The sequence below is a fragment of the Penicillium cosmopolitanum genome, assembly GCF_028827165.1.
Source record: "Penicillium cosmopolitanum strain IBT 29677 chromosome Unknown utg000009l:1.0-9042332.0:1.0-9050551.0, whole genome shotgun sequence".
NCBI classification, from domain to species: Eukaryota; Fungi; Ascomycota; class Eurotiomycetes; order Eurotiales; family Aspergillaceae; genus Penicillium; species Penicillium cosmopolitanum.
The window spans coordinates 1,800,580-1,824,334 of NW_026622679.1; the positions used below are offsets into that span (position 1 = coordinate 1,800,580).

General features: G+C 50.6%; 10 protein-coding genes across 10 annotated transcripts; 3 read left to right on the forward strand and 7 right to left on the reverse strand.

The window, feature by feature from the left end:
* Positions 1 to 748: 748 nt before the first annotated feature.
* Positions 749 to 2,226, forward strand: N7509_008768 (glutathione S-transferase family protein; the record flags this gene model as incomplete). Its single annotated transcript, XM_056633405.1, has 3 exons — positions 749 to 899; positions 1,002 to 1,140; positions 1,209 to 2,226. 3 exons carry the CDS (start codon positions 749 to 751, stop codon positions 2,224 to 2,226), a joined length of 1,308 nt encoding a protein of 435 aa, XP_056484025.1.
* Positions 2,227 to 2,420: 194 nt separating this feature from the next.
* On the reverse strand, positions 2,421 to 4,391 carry N7509_008769 (uncharacterized protein; the record flags this gene model as incomplete). Its single annotated transcript, XM_056633406.1, has 2 exons — positions 2,421 to 3,285; positions 3,343 to 4,391. The coding sequence occupies 2 exons, from the start codon at positions 4,389 to 4,391 to the stop codon at positions 2,421 to 2,423; spliced, it is 1,914 nt and encodes a 637-aa protein (XP_056484026.1).
* Positions 4,392 to 4,585: 194 nt separating this feature from the next.
* Positions 4,586 to 6,445, reverse strand: N7509_008770 (DUF3433 domain-containing protein; the record flags this gene model as incomplete). The annotated part of the gene is made up of 1 exon (XM_056633407.1): positions 4,586 to 6,445. The coding sequence occupies one exon, from the start codon at positions 6,443 to 6,445 to the stop codon at positions 4,586 to 4,588; it is 1,860 nt and encodes a 619-aa protein (XP_056484027.1).
* Positions 6,446 to 8,501: 2,056 nt separating this feature from the next.
* Positions 8,502 to 9,583, reverse strand: aspf4 (allergen Asp F4; the record flags this gene model as incomplete). The annotated part of the gene is made up of 2 exons (XM_056633408.1): positions 8,502 to 9,242; positions 9,275 to 9,583. 2 exons carry the CDS (start codon positions 9,581 to 9,583, stop codon positions 8,502 to 8,504), a joined length of 1,050 nt encoding a protein of 349 aa, XP_056484028.1.
* A 1,769-nt stretch (positions 9,584 to 11,352) lies between these two features.
* Positions 11,353 to 12,325, reverse strand: N7509_008772 (isocitrate lyase/PEP mutase family protein; the record flags this gene model as incomplete). Its single annotated transcript, XM_056633409.1, has 2 exons — positions 11,353 to 12,135; positions 12,191 to 12,325. 2 exons carry the CDS (start codon positions 12,323 to 12,325, stop codon positions 11,353 to 11,355), a joined length of 918 nt encoding a protein of 305 aa, XP_056484029.1.
* An 876-nt stretch (positions 12,326 to 13,201) lies between these two features.
* Positions 13,202 to 13,708, forward strand: N7509_008773 (short-chain dehydrogenase/reductase family protein; the record flags this gene model as incomplete). Its single annotated transcript, XM_056633410.1, has 1 exon — positions 13,202 to 13,708. The coding sequence occupies one exon, from the start codon at positions 13,202 to 13,204 to the stop codon at positions 13,706 to 13,708; it is 507 nt and encodes a 168-aa protein (XP_056484030.1).
* Positions 13,709 to 14,354: 646 nt separating this feature from the next.
* Positions 14,355 to 16,196, reverse strand: N7509_008774 (fungal specific transcription factor domain-containing protein; the record flags this gene model as incomplete). Its single annotated transcript, XM_056633411.1, has 1 exon — positions 14,355 to 16,196. One exon carries the CDS (start codon positions 16,194 to 16,196, stop codon positions 14,355 to 14,357), a length of 1,842 nt encoding a protein of 613 aa, XP_056484031.1.
* Positions 16,197 to 16,752: 556 nt separating this feature from the next.
* On the forward strand, positions 16,753 to 18,258 carry hosA (histone deacetylase HOS2; the record flags this gene model as incomplete). The annotated part of the gene is made up of 1 exon (XM_056633412.1): positions 16,753 to 18,258. One exon carries the CDS (start codon positions 16,753 to 16,755, stop codon positions 18,256 to 18,258), a length of 1,506 nt encoding a protein of 501 aa, XP_056484032.1.
* A 616-nt stretch (positions 18,259 to 18,874) lies between these two features.
* N7509_008776 (OSBP family protein) lies at positions 18,875 to 21,119 on the reverse strand (the record flags this gene model as incomplete). Its single annotated transcript, XM_056633413.1, has 9 exons — positions 18,875 to 19,009; positions 19,175 to 19,272; positions 19,364 to 19,425; positions 19,484 to 19,797; positions 19,853 to 20,102; positions 20,161 to 20,439; positions 20,560 to 20,670; positions 20,744 to 20,987; positions 21,083 to 21,119. The coding sequence occupies 9 exons, from the start codon at positions 21,117 to 21,119 to the stop codon at positions 18,875 to 18,877; spliced, it is 1,530 nt and encodes a 509-aa protein (XP_056484033.1).
* A 759-nt stretch (positions 21,120 to 21,878) lies between these two features.
* On the reverse strand, positions 21,879 to 22,825 carry N7509_008777 (GIG1 family protein; the record flags this gene model as incomplete). The annotated part of the gene is made up of 3 exons (XM_056633414.1): positions 21,879 to 22,201; positions 22,278 to 22,510; positions 22,563 to 22,825. Coding segments are annotated over 3 exons (819 nt in total), but the record flags the coding sequence as incomplete, so codon positions are not given.
* Positions 22,826 to 23,755: the final 930 nt, after the last annotated feature.

Below are 23,755 nucleotides of genomic sequence, written 5' to 3' on the forward strand. Positions count from 1 at the left end.
TTTTCAGCATATCATCCATGTATGTATTTTCAGCTACGAAGGGGCTCTTGCGCAGCCACGGCCACGTGTAGAGTGAGATCACGGTAAGCCGCTCTTATCGCGGCTGTGTCGATGCATCTGCAGGGCGAGATGACAGATGTGAGTCAGTGGCATCGTCATCTTGAAGAGGGGGTGTTTTGATGTTTTTGTCTATGCGAAATGGCGAGATGTTGCGATGTTGCGATGCGAAACGTTGTAAAGGGCCTGATCGTGCGGGAGGGTGTCTCAGGTAGAATACGAGGAGACTGAACTCTCGTGACTTGGGAGCCATGGATTTCTTGTTTAGGCGTTAAACATGCTTGGGGCCAGAGGTGAATCCCTCTGAAACCGGGAAACATTTTCATGATTCTATAGAGCATTCTCATTGATTATCGGTTGATCTATCCAAAACAGTCCAAAGAGTAGTATGCGCATACTAAAGAGTTACTAGTAACTACCAATGCATCTGTATCAAATGCGAAACATCGGATGACGCTGCATATAGGTCAGCCTGCGATCTGATCCAGCGCTTTTGTTTCAATAGCAACTGTCAAAATCGAATCGAGAATTGTCCATCCCGCGATCCAAGCTCCTTCATAGCTAGTCGGAGATCATCCACGAATGAAGCAGGCAAGGCAAGGCTGGCTGTATAGTATAGATAGATCATCCGCACGTGATCATCCACCCCAACTCGCCCGCGCCCGCCCTTCTGCCTTCACGCGCAAACACAATGGTGCTGCAATTACATGTGTGGGGGCCGGCTTTCGCCTTGCCCTCAATTGACGCGCAATGCCTCGCAGCTATCGCCTATTGCTCTTTAGCCCTCCCGAAGGACTCCTGGGAGTTGGTCGCCAGCAGTGATCCCTCTGTGTCCCCTACCGGTAAGTGACGTGATGCGCACATCCGGCCACCCGAAGCTAGCAAGGAGGCGCAAGATAAAAATACAACATGAGCTGATCCGATTATTCTTTTCTGCAAATTAGGTGAGCTCCCGGTCCTCCAAAACGGTGCGGTGTGGGTGAGCCGGTTCCGCAGTATCGTGGACTACCTCCGGCAATACTCGAAGGGGGCCTGGGATCTGGATAATCAACTGGATGAAACATCCCGTGCTGATAATATCGCGTATGTCAACCCACCAATGGTCTGACCCCTGAAACGAAGCAGCTGACTGATCTGTGCCGCTGTTGCAGCTTCTCCTCCTTCATCGAATCCCGCGGCCAGTCCCTCGTCGACCTCTACCTGTACGTTACCAGCCAGAATTATTACGGAAACACCTCGCCTGCATACGGAAGTCTTCTCCAGTGGCCGAACCAATGGATTCTACCGCCAAAGCTGCATGGTGCCGCCAAAGGCCGTACCGAGCATTTGGGTCTCTCGTCGCTTGACCTGCAAGCCATGGAGGACCAACGGCAGCGCGACCACAGCGCCGCCGTGGCCGCCGGAAAGATCCCCAAGAACCTAATCCAGCGACCCCGTGATACTGTATCGAGCTTTTTGGGTCGCACGGCACAGTCAAATCACTTCCGCATCGAGGCGTTGACGGCCGAGTTTTTTGAGCCTCTCGAGGCCATGCTGGGCCGCAAGGCATACCTTCTGACCGCTGAGGACGAGGGCACCCCGTCCAGTATCGACTGCATCGCGCTCGGGTATCTGTCCCTGGCGCTCGTACCAGAGATGAGCTTCCCATGGCTTCGGGATGCGATGCGTGCCAAGGCTCCATTGCTCTCGGCGTACACAGAGCGCCTGCGGCGACGGTGCTTCGGCGATGCGCCGATAGAAATCGCTCATGCATTTGCGCCCGAGTCTGTGCCCGAGTCTGCGCCCGAGTCGCCGATTTCTTGGCGAGCTCCAGGGCGCATCTCCGTCGCGGCGGTTGGCACGACCCTTCTCTCTACTCTGGCAGATTCGACCCCATTCCTGCGTGAAATTCGCAAGAACAACGGGCTTAAAAAGGTAGCTCAGTCGGAAGATTCTGGACTTTCGTCCACAGAGAAGCGGGTTCTGAACCTGCACGCCGAGTCTAAGAAGAAAGACATGTATGTCTCCATTGCCACGGTGGTGGGTGGTGTTGCTCTCATGGTCGGTTACATGATGCAAGTTGGTATGCTCTCTTTTCAGACAGAAGACGAAGAGGAGGAAGTGGAAGAGGGAAGCGGAGAGGCTTCCGAGGCAGCGTATCCGACGGTAGCTGAATTCCTCGCGGTCTAAGCAACAAAAGGATTGCCAGCACCTCACTGGTATCCATTCATCAACGGCGTGTTTGACTATTTCCTATTTCGAGCGAGGGCCACATATCCCATAAATTGTATCATATTCATCATTTTGGCTGGAGCATTATATGCTATGTACTGACAGAAGTATTATGTGTACTTCATCCAACCCCCAAATCTCATTACATCGGTCTATAAAGTCCTCTCTTGGTCACCAAGATTCCACGTCGTGCTTCCATTGTCCTTGGAGAAGTGAGGAGCAGCGACCCATTGGATCCCCTGCTCCCCTGCATAACTCTCCTCCATCTCAACTCCCCACCGCAACCTACCATCCTCATCAACGAACCAGCCCAACTTCGTGCGAAGATTTTCGTAATTTTCCGGCAACAATATGCCGGCTTGGATTTCTCGCACGACTTGAATGAGGTTTGTGCTGCCGGCTATCAGGACCAAGACGTCGCCGAGGGATTCCACATTCCGAACGAGACTGCCGAAGTAGCGCCGTTGTAGCACTGCTACTACAACCGTGGTCATGATTAACCAGGCCATTATGCTGATGCTGAGCCAGACTGCAACACCATTCATCTGGAGGAGCTCCACACGACGGGCGAGGAGGGCTTCTACCGTGCGGTTTGTATGGGAGATAGGCTGCATGACATCCTGATACTTGGTGGCCTTCGTGCCGGGAAGATAACCGTCGACGAGCTCGAGTGCTGGGCCAAGCTCATGTGGGAGACTGGCATTGATTTTCTGGTAACCCCAACTGCCCGTTTCCGTTGAAATTCCATTGCTGACGAAATGTTGGAAGAAGGTGGAGAAGGTTTTATGTGCGAGATCGTGGAATGTATCTGGATCGAGTAGTTTCGTTGGATCTTTACCAGCCATTGAATACATTGCATATGTCATAAAGTCCATATTCAGGCCGTTTATTGTGTCCCGGATGTTGTATGTGTTGTCGTTGAGGTCTTCAAGTGTATAACCTGTGCCATGAGGGGCACCGCGAAGGTTGATTGTGTCGGCAGCGGTTAACATAGACGCCATGAACAGCCGGCCATAGCTTTACTCGATGGTCAACTAAGGGGTTCCCTGGAGGACTTGAAGGGGCATTGCTTACCTCACTGTGACATTGTATGTCATATAGCCAGTTTCTGAGCTCGCGTGGGTTTTGTTGTGTGGCAAGAAGTTGTCTGAAAAGGCATTTTGTCGTTCTTTGGGGGGCTCTGTGATATTGAAGCTTTGTATAATACCATTCTCTGGGTTGACTGTGATATCTGCGGTGGCAGATTCGACCAATGGCCTGCAAGTCAGAAATGATGCGGATGGTGGATTGGGAAATACCAGGCCAACAGATGGGTTGTAGGAGGTTTTGAGATCATCGTTACTTTTAATCCCGGTCACTGCACCACCATGGAAAAACTTGGCTGTGAAATTTTGCTGCCACAGTCGTGTATTCCATGCATTGGGGTTTGCGTTGGGCGACCAGTACCCAACTACAACGTTTGGATCCCAGACACTACTACTGCTGTTGCCACAGCATTGTATTTCGCTTGGGTTGGCGAACACACTTGTACACCCAAGACAATCCGTTAGGTTGACCGAGGATGTGAAAGGTGTGATCGCGGTCGGGAAACCCCTATCAGCCCATGTTTGTCCTAATTCAAAGCCTCCTGCGAGATCATCGGGTATGGTGGACTTGTTCCAGATAGTTTCATTTCGGAAGTCCCTGTAAGTGAGCCAGTTGGAAAGATTCTTCATGGCTTGTACCGGAAGCTGGCTGCATTCAATGCGACCTCGCATGGCAGGTGTGATAAACGAGACATTGGACTGCGCCCCATTAACCGTTTTCTCGGATTCGTCGAGGTTATTTGGTAGCTTAGCATTGCGAAGGCTATCCATTCTGACTGGCACAAAACTCCAACCGTCCTTACTCCATGCTGGCTGAGATCCATTCAGCGTGAGCTGGACTGTTGCGGTATACATCCAATGAGTCGAAAGATTGCTGTAAAGATCTGCAATGATCCCGGCTGTGTAATCGTTTAAGCTACCTGGATAGAGAGATTGGGTCGCAGGAAACACAAATGGAATTTCGCGGAGCTCCAGTGTACGATCGAGTGTGACTGGCTGAGATACGATGCCCGGTCTACGATCAAACAGGGCGGACATCGTAGTTGTGACTAGAGGTAATCTCAAGATTAGCATACTTGATATCTCTCTTCTCGACACGTTTGACTCTCAACCTACAAACAGGTGAAAGAGAACTTCCAAGAGTAAGAAATGCCAGGAGCCAATGTTTGTTTAGAGCAGCTTTTGTACACGCCCAGAGCCAAAAAGAAGACCGATAAGAGAGACCCGCCCCTTTAGAAACTGGGGGGGTTTCCTTTAGACATTGCAAGAAAAGGTTGCAGACGACGAAAATTGTCGTCCATTGCGCTCCACCAAAGACCAATAGCAGTCGCGATAACAGTGGGAATCATTGCAAATGGTGCCACTGATGATAGACCGTTATTGATGAAAGAAATTTGTACTTGATAGACAAATGCCTTCTCATATAGCCCCGAGGTCTGAGCAAAATGATAGAGAACGGAAATACCTATTACCACCACTATAAGGACAATAACAAGGGAAAGGAGGGCAGAAAGTCGAAATAATTTGGGCGTTCCATTTTCCGATTGTGATGACTCGTGGCCGATAATGTCGTCGGTATTGATCCGTGAAAGACCTCGAGAATCCGTCACAAACCACTCCCCTGCAAACTTTTCATGTAGTTCTTTTTCAGATGGCTGTCTGAAGTTTCTGAAGCCACAATTGGCTTGAGTCTGTGTAATCAGGCGGGCTGTGCCTATAGTAGAGGCCGGATCTTCCGTCAAGTGTAATGGTCGAAGTTGTTGTCGAGAGAACCACCAGACAGCAAGTATGAGAAAAAATGAAACCGCGAGCAATATACCCAGAGATATAGCGGGCCCGGCTTGTATCACCACTCGAGGTTCGACATCATGAATATAGCCATGCATAGGGCTGTGTTGAGAAGCCCCTTGGCGAGTCAAGCCTGCCTGCAACACTTCGCCAAAAAATCGCTGCTTGGCTTTCGCTGCTGACTGGGTCCAATTCAAATCATTGACTATGGAAGTGACATTGTAATCGTACAGAGCTCCCAGTAATATCGCTGGACCCCCAAAATTCTTGTCGTCGGAGTAGAAAATTGAGACCATGTAACTTTTCCAATCGGCGTTTAAGGTAAGATTTCGGAAGAGAGTCGTGTTCAAAATATTATCCGGGATTGTGAGTTTCTTTTTCTCAAATTCATTCTCATCATAAGAGATATCTGGCTCATCACCATCTAGAGCGACCTTCGCTGTAATGTTGGCCATATAATATTTGCTGTCACAGAGGTGGGCGGTGAAATTTCCCTTCGTGGACTTCGAAGAGTCAGCCAAGATGATGATATCTCGATTCTGACACTGAAGGGTGCTGTTTGCCTGGAAAATAGACGCGTGCATGCCGTTATAGAAAGTAGAAGTACCAGACCAACTACCACCCGACTTGAAGGAATTTTCGACCGAGAGGCCATATTTACAACCATCGGGAGAGGACCAGATTGTCGAGATAGACGGAAGTCTGCCACCATAATTAGTATACTTCACACTTATATCAGTCTGTCGGTCCATTGACATCTGTGTACAGTTCATATGGCTCTTAAACATGGTCGTCTCGGCTTCCCATGTCTGTGAGGAGGTGGTGGGCAAGGAAGTAAGCGGGGCATCTTGCATGCTGGCCGGCCAGAAAGGGAGAACTGTATATTCATCCGTAATCCACGGAGAGGTCGATACATTTTGGAGTAAATTTGCAATTGTACGGAAGTGCGTCGTTCGGTCCGCGTCAATGGGCAAAGGCAAGTTTTCCACCGGTGTCAGGCTCGTGAACTCAGCCGGATTGGGCACCACCAAGTCTTCAGAGAACAGAAGAGCGGAAGAGAGTGGCGAAATGGCCAAAAAGCCGAATATGTTCAGAAATGACGCACATATTAAGATGATACTGCGCGAACCATTTTTCTTCTTAGCGAAACCATCGTATAATGCATTCCACCAGGCGTCCGGCGACTTGAGAATACTCGAAGTTGTCTCTGCTCCGTTTGGTCGTGCCAATCGAGCATATGGCTCTGTGCGTTTGACGTCCTCGAAGAGCACAGTTGTCATCTGAACGTATATCACTGCGATCATAGTCGGGCTATACCGCCATCCGAATAGTAGTGCGGATGACCCATTATCGGCGCCTAGACCGTAATTTGTCGAAGACCTCCACCATAGCAAAAAGACCACAAGGCAAAGTCCAAAAGAGATAAAGCTTAAAATGGCAAGAAAAGAACGTGAGAAAGTATAGGGTACCCAGCACTTTGTATCGCCTAGGGGCATTTTCTCAACGTAATAGCCAGGAGGATCCTCTGGTTCGTGTGTATCCTCGCCGATATCGCTAATACTCGAGACATCTTCCCCACTGCTTCCTTCTCTGGAGGAAGACCGACTTGGCGGACGTGGTGAGAAAATAAATTAGATCTTTGGCTAAGAATTTGTCGGTCTTCGTCTAGTGTATATTGTCTGGGTAACATGGTTAAACGTGTGGCAGGCCAGCTGCAACTCGTAGGTTCAAAACATGCGCAAAGAGGAAATGGTTGACATAGAATATGTGGGAGCGTCTGTTCCCTCATGCTTATACTCTTGATGCATAGTCTGTCTCGGATTCCGCAGGGTTTAAGGGTTTACTGCACGCAAAGTGGGCATGGCGGTACACAGCGGCCCATTAGAGCCCTGGGTCGATTTCCATGCCCAGTAAAAAGACCGCTGTAGACGCAGCCTGGGTGCGAGCATGGTCAAATGCAAGGCTAGTTAAGTGGACCTCACACTACTGTATGTACATTCTAGCCCCGCTTGACATCGTTATCTAGCTACCGCTTATGGCTGCGGATATTCGACACGAGAAGGTACACTGAGACAAGAGATTATGTCTCCGACGACGAAGTGGACATGCAGGGATTATATCAGGCTAGGCCGTCGGAATATGGTTGCATATATAGGTGATGTACTCCGTATGAATGTTTAGAACCAAGCGACTCTTGAGGGGTCTAGCGCAGCGGGAACCTTGACCACTTACAGGTCGCAAAGAACCGCCCAACAGTGAAATCGCTGATTTTAGAGGCCGGACAACATGGAGATCACTTGCTGGCGCTTCAAGATCTCCATAATTGTGCACCGACCCAAACACCGAACGTTTCAAATAAGCGCTGGAGAGTGTGACAGTGTTGGCCCCCAACCGTAGTGCATGTCTACGACGCATCGCTGCAGGAGCCCGCACACCTACGGTTCCTGGCCCCATGGAAAAAATCATATAAGAGGGCTGTTGCTCCTTGACTACACATTTCAATTGCTTTATTCTCAATGCATTCCATATCTATGATTTATTTTCCCACTCCAACTTCAACATCTACTTGACACTTGCATGTCGCCTAATGTGGTGACAGCAACATCCACACTTTGTCAAACATGTGCGACACTGCTCTACATGGACTTCTCTACCGCAGGGAGGGAGCCTTGGAGTTCAGCCTTTAATCTTTTCTGGATGGTCTTGCCCTGTCAAACCAATCCCCTGTCAAACCAATTTGCTTTGAAGCCCCATGATGCGCGACCAAGTCTCGTTCTTTGTGAAGACAAGATCCCTCCCGCTTCGGAAAGCTCAAAGAATGATTTATAAGTCCTGCATCCGCCTTGGAGCACCCAAAGTTACAACAAATTTTCAAGCTTACCTGTTTTAATGACATATCAGAAGGCCTTATAGGAAGTATGCGCGAGAAATGCATCACTCAGGCCTGCTGAAGACCAATACGATGATCAGGAACCGTGACAACTTGGGAATCCCACCTGAAGTTGAAGTACTCTGGATAGAAAGATTATGGCTACGGAACCGAGGATTTGAAAAAAAGAAACTCAATATGAACTAATAGCGCAGGTGGTATATGTACAAAGAATCAAAGGGACGCAGGTCATGATCACGCGAAGGTATGTAAGTTCTCTCGAGCAGATCAAAAGAAAAAAAAGGCGTCTGCGGGAAAGTTGCCGGAAGGTGAGAAGTGGACAGGGCTTCACTCCCTGCCTAAGACAGGAAAAGAGAATGATACCTGTACGGACACAATATTGGAGTCAAGATGACCGAGACATTTCCGGTGAGAATCATGTGCGTAAAGAGCTCAAAAGGAATAGGATGACGACACGCGAAGCGCAACGATTAAGTGGCGTAGTCGAGGTCGACAACCAGACGAACGGGGCCAGGATTCTTCGAGACGGCGAGGTGATCGTTACCCTGGTCGGCGGAGGTGTAGGCGTTGAGGAGGCCACCAAGCAGACCACTGCCGATGTAGGAGCAGTCATCTCCAGCGTGGTCACAGATACGCATGCCCAGAATATCGAGATCGTTAAGCTGAGCAATGATGCAGGAAACGTCATAGCCGGAATAGCCGTCGTTCTTCTCGCTGCTCATGTCGAATTCACCCCAGGTGGAGGCATACTGGCCGAAGTTGGTTGTGGGGATTTTACCCTGAGAGGCAGCCCAACCACCCTGAGAGTTGTCATCGATGGCGACGTACTTGACAGCTCCCTTGGGAAGGGAAAACTGCAGAGCAGCGTTGGGACTCCAGAAACCGTCCATCTTGCCATCAGGGCCATACGTGTTCCAGAAGAGGACGTTGAAAGGTTCGTCGTGGGCGCCCTCGAAACGAATGACGTGCTTGTACGAGCTGGCATCAGCCTCGTCAACCAAGGCGATGTTGCTACCCCAGGGGCTACCGACGTTGCCGATGTAGTCCCAGTCCTTGTCGCCAGTGACTTTACCCTTGGTATCATGGGCCCCACCAAAAGCGGCCTTGTTATACTGGCCGTTGGAAGGAGTGTTGTACCAAGTGCCACCCGAGCTGGAACCGGAGCTGGAGCCGGAGCCGGAGCCAGAGGTCGGAACAGGAGTCACAGTCGACTCGACGTTGCTGGGGAGGCAGTGAATTCGACGGTAGGAGTGATGGTGGAGGAGGTAGAAGTAGAAGTAGAGGTGGAGGTGGAAGTGGACTCAGAGACCTCGCCGAACCAGTTGTTGATCCAGGACTGCAGGACACCATCAATGGTAGCATAGACCATGTCATCGCCACGCTTCTCGACATCGACATCGGCCTTGGGACCGTCAGTGGTAGCGGGAGCGGCAGGGATCTCGACATCGTCGACCTTGGGGTGGGCGTGACGGCGGTCGTGGCCGTGAAGACGAGCGACAGCGGACCCAGCGGTCAGGGCCGTCGCAAGAAGGACGGAGTTCTTGAAATGCATTTTTGGTAGAAGGAAAGTGTGCAATTCGGGATGAATGAATGACTAGAGCAAAAATGCCCTTGGAAAGAATTGCAAAAGAATGTGTGGGTGGTAAGAGAAGGGCAAAGATGGGGCTAGGAGTGGGTTTAGTATGAATTCTTATTATGGGGGGGGACCAAAGCGAGGACCCTTCAGGGGAGTGCGATGTGAGTGACCAACATCTGGTTTTCTCTTGGGTCAGGGGCAGCCTGACTCTGATTGGTGAAAAAGGAGTGGTTCCTGAGCGGGTTGATGTTATCCACGAAGATAATTGGGTGAGGTGGATTAGGCCGAGACCCGTGGGTGCAGAGTGCAAGTGGTCCAGTATTGCCCGTGACCCGCCTCTTGTTGTTGTTTGTACTGGTACTTCTCCAATAGTCACTCCGCCTCTGCCAGGCCAAGTATCACTACTTTGTCTTTCCAATTTTAATTGTGATCAGGCCTCCCCTTTTCTGCAAGATTCACCTTGGATACTACACACGTACGTACTGGGTACGAGTATACTCTGCTGCCAAACACGTGTACCATCGGAATGTCGCCTGCTGGAATGCCACTGACTACTCGTATACTCCCTTCCATACAGGCCTTGACCCTGAAAAGACCCTGACAGACCCTGGATCCTCTGGCGACAAGACCCTCGACGCCTCCCAGACCCCCAATCTATCTATCTTGTCTCCGCCACATCTGGTCCTTTCCCCACAGTACCCAATCGGTGCTGCCCTGCCCCTGTCTTACGTGTCGTGTCTCCTAGGCACAACTCAATGCCAATCCCTTTTTTTTCGCCCAGTGCTCGCCAACCCTCTTGGGGCTCATCCGAACTGGTGGCAGTCGCTGGGCGACTCGTGACGAGTCGGTAATCGACTTTTGACTAAGCGACCAACGCATTTCGAACAAATCATCAACCCATCAACTCTCATCATTCACCGCTCATAACTGATCTCTGTTCAATCCGACAGGTCTAGCCCAGACGATCGACCAACGGCAGACGATTTGCACCATGGGGCTCCATTCCCTACCGGTAACTGGGTCTCAGCCAGGGTGTGTGCGCGAGGAGAGACCTGTAAGGTACGAGCTCGTACACAAACAGTCCTTGACCTCGAATTTTCCGGGCCCACTCGCTCTTCCTTCTTCCTGCATGGTGGCGCTGAAACCTTGCAATTCCACTCCACAGTGACAGTACGATGGTGCAATGTGTATTGCCCTGGCTGCGACGTGGGAGTTTGCTGGGATTTCTTGAATCCTGATCCTTCCGAAAAACTTTAACTGCACTTGGCTTGTTACAGCTACGAGTAGCGCGATAGTCTGCTAAATCAATGTATACATATGGGGCGATCTCATTGACTAGGGAATATAAGGGGTGTATACTTCGTAGGGACTACTGAGTACGGTAAACATACCCATACACATGCATTGGACACAAACCTGGTTGAGGGTTTGAGCGGGAGGACGTTCCGTGGTTCGGACTGCGATCAGCGGCCGCCCAAAGTGGCACCCAAAGACATTCTGAAACGCGTGAGATCAGCCATCAGCCATCAGCCATCGGTGATCTCCTCCTCGTTTATAACTACGCTATCTGCCTTAAAAATAAAGCAATGATGCACAATTACTTCGGTGGAGTGGTTCTATTTACGGAGTACTGTCACAGAGGCTTCAATACCCTAACTCCCGACAAGGCTGCAACCCCGTCCTGATGATCGGCCTGGACACGGGCGAGCCTCGAGCCTGGCTTGAGCTTGCTGCCCCCCCTGAGATTAGTTCTTGCCCAGGTCGACGCCGCCATCGAAAGCGCTTCCGCCAGCCTCCGCGTCCAACTGTACACTCTGGTCCAGCCCACAGACCCGGAAGAGCATCTGCGGCGTCAACTCCTTGTCCAGTCCCGGGATCCCATCTCTCTTCAATTTCTCCAACCCCTCGCGCATGGCCGTCAGCGCAGGTCCAATCGTCGCAAAGGGGAAAATGATGATGCGGAACCCAAGCTCTCGCGCCTCCGCTGCCGAAATGTTCGGCGTGGACCCGTGTTCAACCATATTTAGCAGCAAGGGCCACGGCGCAAGGTCCTGCACCGCCTGGCGCGCCATCTCGCGAGACGTCATTCCCTCAAGGAAACCCACGTCGGCGCCAGCATCACGCGCTGCCCGTAGTCGTGCCAGACTCTCGTCATACCCGTGCGACTGCAATGCATCCGTGCGTGCAATCACCACGATATCGCTGCCCAGGCGTTGACGGGCTTGCACGGCCGCCCGGATTCGAGTCGTGTAGGTTTCCTGGTCAACAAGGAGCTTGCCTGACAGGTGACCGCAGCGCTTGGTCTGCACTTGGTCCTCGATATGGAAAGCCGCAACTCCCGAGCGCGCATACTGCTCTGTGGTTCGGGCCACCATAATTGGGCCGCCGTACCCGGTGTCGGCATCTGCGATGAGCGGTGTGCTGGGTGAGAGATTGGCCAGCATCTCTGCGTTGTTGCGCATGTCGTTCAGCGTGCAGATGCCCAGGTCTGCCTGTCCATGGACAGAAGCTGCGGTGCCGGCGCCGGTCTGCCTTGTTAGCCCAGCCATCCTAATCAGTATTAACCACCACCCAGCGACTTACCATGTACAGCGCATCGAATCCCGCTGCTAGTGCCAGGCGTGCGGACATGCCATCATAGACACCCGGGGCCACCACGAAACCATTGGGGTCTGCCAGTACTCGCCGAAGATTGGTTGCTGCCGAAGGAAGAGCCATGACGTCTTGAATCACTAACGTTCAGAAATAGACAACGGACTTGATAAAAAGCTGCGTAGTTTATATTTGACCAAGGTAAAGAATCGATCGGCTTTTTTCTCACTTTTGCAACCTTTTAAAGACAGCTTCCACGTGTGTCACCAAGCTTTTTTTTCCTCACTTCCCCACCATGAATTGTTCGGCGATGATGCGCTCTCCACATCGATGTGCCGACGGTGCCGATACCGGGCTTATGTCATGGTTCGGTCTTTTCTCGGTGTCGCCGAGCTATACAATCAGGAGATCAGAAGTAGAGAAATCATCTTCATTGTTACCCCAGTTAAATCAGTAGCGATGTCGGGGCCAACGGCTGATTCTCTCCAGGAATCATGCGTTGAACATTGATATGGCCTCGGTGCCGTTGCCCGCGGTAGACCCGGGCGGGGTAGTCTCGCATATGCACTCCTCGAGTCTCTGGGGGGAAGGTTCAAATAGAATGAATGAATGAATGAACAAGTCTGTCCTTTTCCTCATTTCTGTCCCACAGTCTTCTGTAAGATAAAACTACCAGTACAGTAGGAACCTTGAAACTTTCGACAGAACGACAGCAACTAAGACGGGTCTTGGCAATGGCTTAAAGATGAGTCATCATTCGGCCGAGCGATCTATATCCAACACGATGAGTAAAACCTCGATTGATAAAGAAAGCCCAGTCTGTGCCCAGGTGTCGGGGTTCTACAAGCCCGATTGATCAGTAATGGCTGGTTATGATGTGGGAACATAGGGAAGTCTACGGCCATTCATTGTATATTTAATTACTATATATCTCCTGTAGCACCCTCAACTCAGAGCAGTATCTCAACTATACTCGACACCCAGTATTCTTACAACTTGAAAATGGGCCAACTGAAAGTCACCCCTCTCCGATCCAACCTCGACTTAGCTGGGAAAAAAACCGTCGTAACCGGGGCCAGTGCAGGCATGGGCCTTGAAACAGCTCGCCAGCTCCTAGCTCGAAACTGCGACACTTTGATCCTCGCGGTGCGAAACACGACCAAAAGCGAAGCCTGCGCGCAAGAACTCCTCAACATCCCCGCCATCAAAGCGAAAGCAAAATATTCAGTGGTAAAAATCCTACCCCTGGATGTGGACCGCTATGATAGTGTGCAATCCTTCGCGAAATGCCTTCAAAAAGAGGTCCCCGTCGTGAACATCCTCATTCTGAACGCAGGCATTGCACGATTGAACATGGAACGAGCGTCGACAGGTCACGAACGATGTTTACAAGTAAACTACCTTTCTAACTCTCTTCTTCTTTTTGAATTACTTCCCTACCTATACTCATCGGCCGAGAAATCTGGTTTCGCTACCCGAGTCACCTGGGTCGGAAAGTCGGAGGCATGACGGTGGAGGAACGTTCGAGTCGACACCCCCAGCCCCCGGATCCTCAATACTGAACCGACTTGATTCTGATGAGAGGAGCTCTGTCACCACCCGGTATGCGGATAGTAAGCTTCTCTGCGTGATGTTCATGTACTCCCTGGCGCCGCGTTTGGATTCTAGCAAGATTGTCTTGAATATGGTTTGTCCCGGTATGATTAGCACTGGAATGAGTGATTTCCTGCCATGGTATGGACGGGTGTTAGCTGGTGCTTTAAAGGTAGTAAAAGGAACCCGGCCAGTTGAGGTTGGCGGTCTCTTGATTTTTAATGCGGCTGTCGTTGCTGGGGTGGAGAGCCATGGGAGACATCTTAGTGATAAGGAGATCATTGAGTAAGTGATTCTTCCTCTTCCTTGATTGCAGCTCGAGCTAATCATTTAGGGTGTCTAAGTATATTTGCTCTGAGGCGGGCCAGGCTGTACAGAAGACGCTGTGGGAGGAGACCTTGCAGGAGACGAGGGAGATCACGTCGCTGCCGGTTGAAATTTCTTGAATACCTATCTCTGGACTTGAGAATCGGTCGGGTGTTCCTAGTTTATTTGTGCTTTATTTGTGTTATATGTATAGATTTTCTCGAATTCGACTTGAGGGGAATATTTTTGTTTTGATCTACGTGAGGGAAGCCCAGAATTCACTATCAAACAGATCTTCCAGATAATCTATATCTCGTGGAGCGTCTGGCATCTCCGATAGAGTGCTTTTGATCGGGAAATTTTGATCAAAATCGCAGTTGTTGTCCACTTCAAGTTGTTGCCGCATCTTGCGAATCACGTTCATTGATGGCAATGCTGATTCACACTGTACTGGTATCAGACTAGAAACGGAGCGCCAATATGTGATATACTCATCCACGCAGAACAGCATTTCTTGCCGATATATGTTTTCGCAATGGGCGTTTATGAGGAAATGCAGTATTAAGAAAATGCATCGACGTGGGCCATAATAGGATGACCAAAACCATGAGTATGGATTGAAGGCCGGTACTTGACAGAGTTGCAAGTAGCACCGCATGTAGCCGAGGCATAGTCGAACAATGCGGTTCCAGGGGAAATGAGGCACCGACGTTGAGCCCAGGTCCGGAAGTAAGGCATGTTGTAGCATTATTACCGATTCCAGCTTGGACAGGAATAGCACTATCCTGGTACAGGTACTCCATACGGTAGGCTCGTTTACACGGTCTTCATAGAGAGCTGGGCTCGAACCTGGAGATGCATTCGCCAAGGAAGACGGAATCATGCCTTTCTCGGGGATTCCCTGCACGGGTATCTTGGCAATCAGCTCGTCGATGAAACTATGCAATTCCTTCGTGGATTTGACCAGGCTCCTGATGTGTTTGGCCTGCACCTTCCCTGTTCTTTGGAAAATATCAACCATCTGGTGCTGCAGTTTTGCTGTTCGAAATCTGCCAATTGCGTGTATCATTATCATTGAGATTCGGAGTCCGAAATTATCAGAGGATATGACTTCACGGGAGTTCGTTGATTCGGCGTTGCTAGGGGTGTATATTAAATCTGATATCATCCGAGAGGCCTCGATCATAGTCCAGTTGCAACACGTCGGCAAACCAGTGGCAATGCTAGTTTGTAAATCCAGCCAGACTATATGCCACCAAATACGCCGTTTATGCTCTGCCGAGCTTGAAACAAGCTGGGGACATGCAGCATCAAGATGAAGCCCCATACTATGGGCTAGACGCTGGGTGGTAGTTATGAAAAAGCTGTTGCTGAGTCCTTTATTCACGTCAAAATGGTAGGCTATTATCGAGGCCGTCAAAGAATGGAGGGTTGGGTGATCAATATGCCGGCATGCAGCCAGGCTCTCAGAGCAAGCTAGCTGTAGCTGGTCGATAGTTTGTAGCTGATCTAGATCCTTCAGTGGAGCTGAATTCCATTCAGAAAAGGGAAGAGCCGATGAACCGGCGTACAGAATGGCCCAAATAAGACAGACATAGGTGGGATCGTCGAGCAGTTTTGGATGAACAAGAGACTCGGGGCTACCACTGGCAAATAAATGCCAGAAAAGATGGTACTGAGGTATGAAGGTCGGAGGGTTTATCAAAGGGTATATAGGATATACCCTCACGAGAAAAGACTGCAGCAGGGCATCGCATACCGGCTTTGTTGGAAGCCGGGGAAGGAGTTTCGCCAGGGCAAAAGACGAAATATATGGTGGTGGCATAGATGGCTCGCCTTCTGGCTCGTTGTAGAAGAGATACCGAGGGATTGAAATCGTGTCAGCAACATTTTTGTCTTCTACAAAGGCCCAGAATCCTTGCCCAATATGTCGTTCTCGAGCACCGACTCTGGTTCTTGATCCCCGGTAAACATCCACATCCAGATTGTCCACATCAGTATTGCGGTGGCTAGAAGAGGAAGGTATATAACCATTATCAACACACCCAACAATCAAGTCCTGGGAGACAGAAGATATAGCCTCTTCTTGTGGTTCCATTCGAGAAACTCGGCCCGTTTCTGGATCACGAGTACCCGTATTATAGACGCATGTTCTGCCGAGTCGTAGACAAGCAGTGCAGTGAGGCCTCAGCTTGTCGCAACGTCTTTTCTGACGACTACATTCGAGGCAACTATATGCCAAACGAGGCCGTGTGACCCGATTTCTCTCTGGTGGCATTTCAAGAGAAGCTGAAGGGAGGTACCACGGATGCCTTGTTTGTAGTTATGCTTCCAGAAGTCTTAAAGCAACATTCCAGCTGTCACAATGTCACGGCATAAAATCGGTGGCCACTGGCAATTGCCTGGCATTTACCTCGAAGAGCCAGTGCTATATGATACATGTCAATGATGCCGTCTTCGGAAGTGCCAGTGCCAGCGCCGGCGGGGAACAAAATCGCAGATCGCGCCTTAGTCATCATTCTGGAACCTTGGGACTCACCAGGCGATTTGATTCCATTTCACTTCTCCACCATCTCGAATTGTCCTCTCGCGGTGAAATGCGACCACCCCTCGGCTAGTGTGTCCCTCTCCGATTCTCTTCACTTTCCCCACAGATGGCTCGCCCCTCCGTCGTTCAAGAGTATGCCGCGCCCTCAACGACCCTGAGTCTCGACCACAAGGTCACCAACCAACGCCAGCTCTACAAAGTACAGCGGCCACAGGGCTACCAGGTCTCATGGCACGCCAATCCTGCCGTGGAGGCGCATCATTTCGGCCAGTCACACCCCATGAAGCCATGGCGGCTGACCCTCACCAAGCAACTCGTCATGGCCTACGGCATGCACCACGCGATGGACCTGTACCTGGCGCGCGCGGCAACATATGAAGAGCTCGCCGATTTCCACGAGTCGGATTATCTGGATTTCCTGCGGCAAGTCATGCCGGGCGACATGGACCGGGCGGAGCAGAGCGAGAACGTGGTGCGATTCAATTTTGGCGACGACTGTCCAATCTTCGACGGGTTGTACAACTACTGCTCATTATACGCGGGCGGGACCGTGGACGCGGCGCGTAAGCTCTGCAACAATCAGTCGGATATCGCGATCAACTGGTCCGGTGGGCTGCACCACGCCAAGAAAGCCGAGGCCAGTGGCTTCTGCTACGTCAATGATATCGTCCTGGGTGTCCTGCAGCTACTGCGCCACCACCCGCGCGTGATGTATATCGATATCGACGTCCACCATGGTGATGGCGTCGAGCAGGCCTTCTGGTCCACGGACCGCGTGCTGACGGTCTCCTTCCACAAATATGACAAGGATAACTTCTTCCCCGGGACTGGCGCCCTCGAGGACACGGGACCGAATCACCCTCTTAACCCAGGCGCCCACCATTCCATCAATGTCCCGTTGAACGACGGCATCGACGACGATTCTTATATCGACCTTTATCACCAAGTGATTGGAGCCTGCGTGGAGAACTATCGGCCCGGCGCCATCGTCCTCCAGTGCGGCGCTGACAGTTTAGGATGTGACCGTCTCGGCTGCTTCAATCTCAACGTCCGCGCCCACGGTGCTTGCGTCGCTTTCACCAAGACATTTGGCTTACCCCTCCTCGTTGTTGGTGGTGGTGGCTATACACCACGCAACGTTTCTCGCGCCTGGGCACACGAAACCTCCATCCTCATTGACGCGGACCAGGTGATCGACTCGACGATTCCAGAGTCCGTGGCGTTCCGTAATCACTTCGGTCCTGACTATTCGCTCTTCCCGCCTCTGTCCGAGATAAGACGCCTCGAGAACAAGAATTCACGCCCTTACCTCGAAGGTCTGGTCGAGGCTGTCCACGAACAGCTCCGTTACATTAAGGGTGCTCCCAGCGTTCAGATGAGTTTCATCCCACCAGATCTCCTCGGCCTGCGAGAAGAAACCGAGAAGGAAATCGAAGAGCAAATGGCCATGATGGAAGAGGAAATGGAAGAACAAGAGGGCAATGGCTCGGCTGCGTTGGCTGCAGCTAATCTTATCGAAGATGTACCTGGTTCCGCGGGTGGCATTCCACGCCCAAACCGGCGCCGAGACTTGGAACGGGGAGCCGGGTATAAAGGCGAGCTATACTCATGACACTGAGATTGGTTGGTTTGATGGGATCAAATAAACTCAATTCAACAGAGTGGGTCATTGATTTGGCCTTGTTCTTCTACCGGGCTGGCTCCGGTACGGGTCTCAGGGCGTTGGTTTTGAAACAAAATATTTGGGTTAGGAGTTTGGTGGTTGTTTTGGATGGTCATGGTTTCGTCTGCCATCTAATATCGTGATATCCCGGGCGAGGCGAACGTTGTACTTTTACTGTAAAGACAAACCGAAGACACGCAAAGATACAAAGAAAGCATTCATTCATGAAGTGAGATATATTGAAGTAAAAACCCAAATGCGCTTGAATGGCACTGTATATAGAGCTCGCTGCCTTTGATCTATGAGTATTGCCTGCCCACTTCCCGACCATGCAATTCGTATTTTTGCTCGTTCTTTGCCCTCTCCACAGGACTCTTTTCTGTATCTTTCAATATTCCGCAATGAAACAAACCATGCTTTACGATATAGTGCACGCCCTCCTCCCCCGTTGAACATTACTACGTACCTCTCCCATAAGGTCCCCTTCGTCAGGCATCATGTGAGTCAATAGATATTCGATTTCTGTATTTTCTGTCGGTTCGCTGCATCTTTTTATTTTGTCAAATCAAATCGGGTATCCAGCAGTGGCGTGGCGTGGCGTCGTAGGCCAGGAAACGCGGAAACGCTTGTGTTGAGCATCATGAAGAAGGACGGAGAAGAGACGATGGATCGTCGTTTCCCAGACGCCGGGGTACTCGTGCTGGTAGTCATAGTAGTAGTCTGCGCAGGTTGACTACGTCGGCTGGTGGACTGCCAAGTGGCGAATTTGATATCGGAGAGCGGCAACTTGAAGACCGTGAGGCCTTTCAAACAGCCAAATTCACAGCCACTTGTTGGTTCATTGCTTGTCCTCCGCGCCCACTACCTCTTCCACGTCCTCGAGTTGGGTGCTTTTCTGCTGCACGTTGTTCGTATTTCCATCAACGTTGGTCCCTGTCGATGAGCCTGCGGTGACGGGATTAGCTGCCGAGTCCTGTAGTTTGGGGCACCGGGTGCGCCATGGAAGCCTTGGGCTGATGCGGCGGGATTTGAAATTGAGTTGATTGTTTCTGACCTTTGACGATGGGCGCGATGGCGAGGATTTGTTTCTTGGCGGTCTCAGGATCATGCGCGTCACTGGCAGCTATACGTCAGCCAAGAAACCCCACAAATCAAAATGTTCTCGCAAACTTACACTTCGGCGTTGATAATCCAGTCGAGGTCCTCTTCTCCCTCGTCCTGACCGCCAGGTCCACCCTCCACGGCACGGAACAGTCGGGGCCGCCATTCGACGCCTTCATCCGCGCGCTTGGCGGCCTCTTCTCGTTGCCGGTCTTCAATCTTGGTCTTTTCGTCCGTTGCCGCTTCGTGATTGCGAGTGTTGATCGCCTTGACTGTTTCGAGCCATAGACGTTGCGATTCGCGTTCTCCTTGTTCCTCGATAGGGCGCGCGGTGGGCTTCGAGTGCTTCGCGTGTGTCGCATCGAATAGAAGTTCTTTGTGGTGGGTCTACTCTAATTGTCAGTGCATAGGACCAATAGATAGGTCGTGGAAATAAACGTACTTTGACATCCTTCAGATGCATCTCGCCATTCCAGAGACCGGATAACTCATATAGAACTTCCCCTGTCTTCTCATTTTTGATTGTGCCTCCAATAGCATTATATGTGCCGGAGAAGTAGCCCTTGGTTTTAAACTCGATATCGGCCACGAGGTTGTGCTCCGGGCATCGCACGTAGCTGTGATCGCCAAGCTCATACTTCATCTTTCCAAAAAGAATACCGCGGGCGTACATGTTGGGTTGCGTCAATATACTATGACGTCGGTTAGCACTTCCGCCGAAAGGAAACTCTGCTGCGCGGGGAAACCCACTATCGTTCGCCCTTCTCTTTGTCTTCACCGTGGTTCAACAGGCGCAGAATAGCGATTCCTTCCATCATGCTAGCAGCTGAGTTACCTAAAAACTTGCTGCGGGGCTTCAGAGTGCCATCGATGCGAATATTGTGCTCCGGGGCCATGAAAAAGTAGCTCGACTTGGGCGGATGGTGGGAGGTCTGTTCCGAGATATAGTATCCGCGCGTTCCATCGGGGTAATCCCAGTAGCTAGTAAAGGTTTCTCCAAGAATGGGATTCAAAGGTTTCTTCACTCCTCTATCTGATTGTTAGTCCCCGTGTGTCCATGGGGGCGGAATCCCCTCCGAAAAAGAAAAAAAAAGGCCAGGAAGCGGGGAGCGGGGAACAGGGAACAGGGAACAGGGAACAGCGACGTACGGAGGTTTGATATGCCAGCCGCTCAGATAGAACTTGACAACGGAGATAAATCGCTCGGTGGGATCGTCAATCGTCGTCATGGGCAGGAGGGTTTCGGGATGGGCCATGAAACTATTCCAAGGTCAGCGCGCATGTCCAACTTTGGACTTTTTGGGAAGCGTTAGGCAGTGGCGGGGAGACGTACTTGGTGATGCGCTCAAGCATGGACCGGGGCTCGAGAATAAAAGTCGGTAGGACGACTCGACTCAAGTCGGCACCCGGTCGCAGTTGGGAAATAATGTGGGAAAGCACTGCCAGAGTTGTCAGCTGGAGGAGACGGAGATGCGGCGGCGCCGGAGAGGAGGGGAACTGTGAGTTACCATTTCCCTGATCAGGCTCGACGACTTCATCTTCACCACTGACGGGTGAGTCGTCAACAGAGGATCGACCTGGATGATGGGAGTCAGACATGGTGGTGGATTAACCGGGGAGAGAAGAAAGAGAGAGAGAGAGAGAGAGAGAGGTGGAGTTCAAAAACACTCACTGGCCCAAGAAGCACGGCGGAGGCCCGGGACCGGCATTGCTGCGTTCGGAAGCCAGAAAGCGTAGTGTGTTTGTGTGGGGGAGAGAATGGACGTTAAGAGTTACCGCACCACATCTGGGGAAAAGAAAAAAGGAACCAGAAGGTGAGGAGTAAAAAAGAAGAAAAAGAAAAAGAAAAGAAAAGATGACAGAAAAGGTAAAGTGTGGACAAGAGAGGGAAGGCTGAGACAGGCTGAGAGAAGAGGGTGACTACAACAGTTCTCCCTGAAATTTAATTCCCTTCTTTTTTTTGGGTGGTCAAAATAGGCGGATTTTGGGGCTTATACGGTACAAAAGGCTTAGCCTGGTGACGTCGAATGGTGTCTCTGACTTGTTGGGAATGAAAGGAATCAATTCATTGGTTCAAAGTGGTAATTTGATGGTCCAGGGTCCTACCTAACTTGAAGTAAACTAAACTCCGGACTAGTACGGAGTACGGAGTATACAAACGACACCTTAGGGTTCTTTAGGGTACCTTAGGGTACCATAGGGTACCACTAGAAAGAATGGAGGGAGCCTAGCTGCATATTGTACCTGGGTTTACTCATGCCCGTACTCGTATTCATAGCTGGCAACCTTCAAGTTGGAACCCTTGATAGTCTGGACGACTCCCCATTCCCATTCCCATTCCCATCCTCTTCCTTGAATCCCCTCAGATCGTCATGAGGGGCAACGCCTTGGCGCGGGGAGCTGACCGGTCGGGGAATACATATTCAATGCATGCAGACGCACTCTGATCCACCCGTTCACTCTCACACGCACACCCGCTCGATCAACGGCACGTCGTCCCCGGTGATCTCCCGCACAAATGCCATATCTGGGCGATGGAGCATGACGTGGAAGTGTTCAACCGCATGGACCGACTTGAGTGACTTCCAGTTCTTGAACCAAACCACCTGCTTCCGTGCCACACGTGAGTAGAATGTTGAATGTACATATTGTTCAATCGCCGCCCGCGCATCGCTCGTCAGTTCGCCCGTGGCCGGGTCATCTGCGAGCTCGAACTTGGTCCATACCACTAGGTGGATGATGTCTTTGTCGATGCCATAGGGCCAATCGTTGTAGAGAATCTTAATGTCCTCTGGTTTACCCCGTCAGCTCCAGTCGGACCTCTCCGATGATCTTCAGAATCAAAGGAAGCTGTAGCAGCAACATACCCTCGAATTCGAATGGACCCCCCTTGGGTTGGAGGTCCTGAGTATTGCCATCTCCCCATCCAAGCCGCTCCTTGACGACAAACTGCATCACCGATCCATATTCCGCTTTAATTTGAGCCGTGTATTCAAGGTATTTTCGTAAGTCGCTGGGCACACGCTGGAATCGATCGATCCGGTTCGTTTCTGCGGGAGGCGCGCCCTGGTCAGCAACAATCGGCCCTAGCACTCGCCCACTGCATGGGCTAAGAAATAAGCTCCACTCAACTAATTATCTCCTGCACCAACTCCCAGTCCTGTCGCCGATACTCCTTGTCAGGCGTTGATAGACATCGAATATTCTTGTCCGGTTGATCTCGTAGAAAGCTGGGGCATTCGGCCGGCCATTGCGATCGGTGCACATTGACCAGCCAGAAGGGCAAGGTCTTGGCTGTGATGTTGTAATCGTGTAAGAACTGCGCCGGCGCCGTTGTATCGGCATCCGTTAGCTTCTCGTCAAGCAATGTGATCGTCGCCGCAGGCGTCGACGCGCCCGTAGTACCGTGCGGCATGATGTGCGGTTCAGGAGTTTAGGGTTCGATCGATGCGGTAGTTGGAGGCAACTATAGAGAGACTCGACACGTTTGAAGCTACTCACGGCGCTGGGGGGTTTGTAAGGGGCCGAGAAGGGAGAAGCGCAGGGACGAAGACGTCCCTGGAAGATTGAGTAATCCAGAATGTCCAACAATTGTCGATCACCGGGTCGTTCAACCCACCGGAATCCACACGGCCGCGGTTGACGTCGGTTGAGCCCGTGCCCGCGCCTCTCCTAAATACCCCGGGAAGCAATTTTGTAAGGATTGGATCTTCTGTAGTACGCAACAATAGGAAGCTTTTGAGATTCCTGGCTGGAAAATCGGTATTTTAACAACCATTAGAAACCCTAATCTGACCAAACTTTTCAATAATATAGTTATATAAAAAGGACAATGGCCGCGTAAGCTTTTGGTACAAATAGTTATAGGTTTGAAATAGGTATAGGTTATAAATGGTTTTCAAATGGTTGTGGGTTTTCAAGGGTGATCAAATAGTTGTAGGTTCCTAGGGGTTATTAAATAATTATTAGTTACTACCTAGGTAAATAGTTATAGCTTTCTAATTATTATATTACTATTATCTATATTATACAATCCTATATAGAGAGAGTAGTATTAGCGAGCATAAAGCAAAAGCGTATATAAACAATGCGTAACTGACCTTACAATAACGGAGTGTAGGCCAGGTATATCCAAGTCGGATATAGTAGAAGTAGGAAGTATTATAGATAGAGATAAGGTCATAGAGATATATATTACTACCTAGATACCTAGCCTAAGTAGGTATTAATTAACTCTAACATTATAATCTACAATTATTCAACAACTATTTAATAAATATTTTATAATCCACAACTATTTGAAAACCGTTTGAAAACCATTTGACAATCCACCGCTATTTGACAA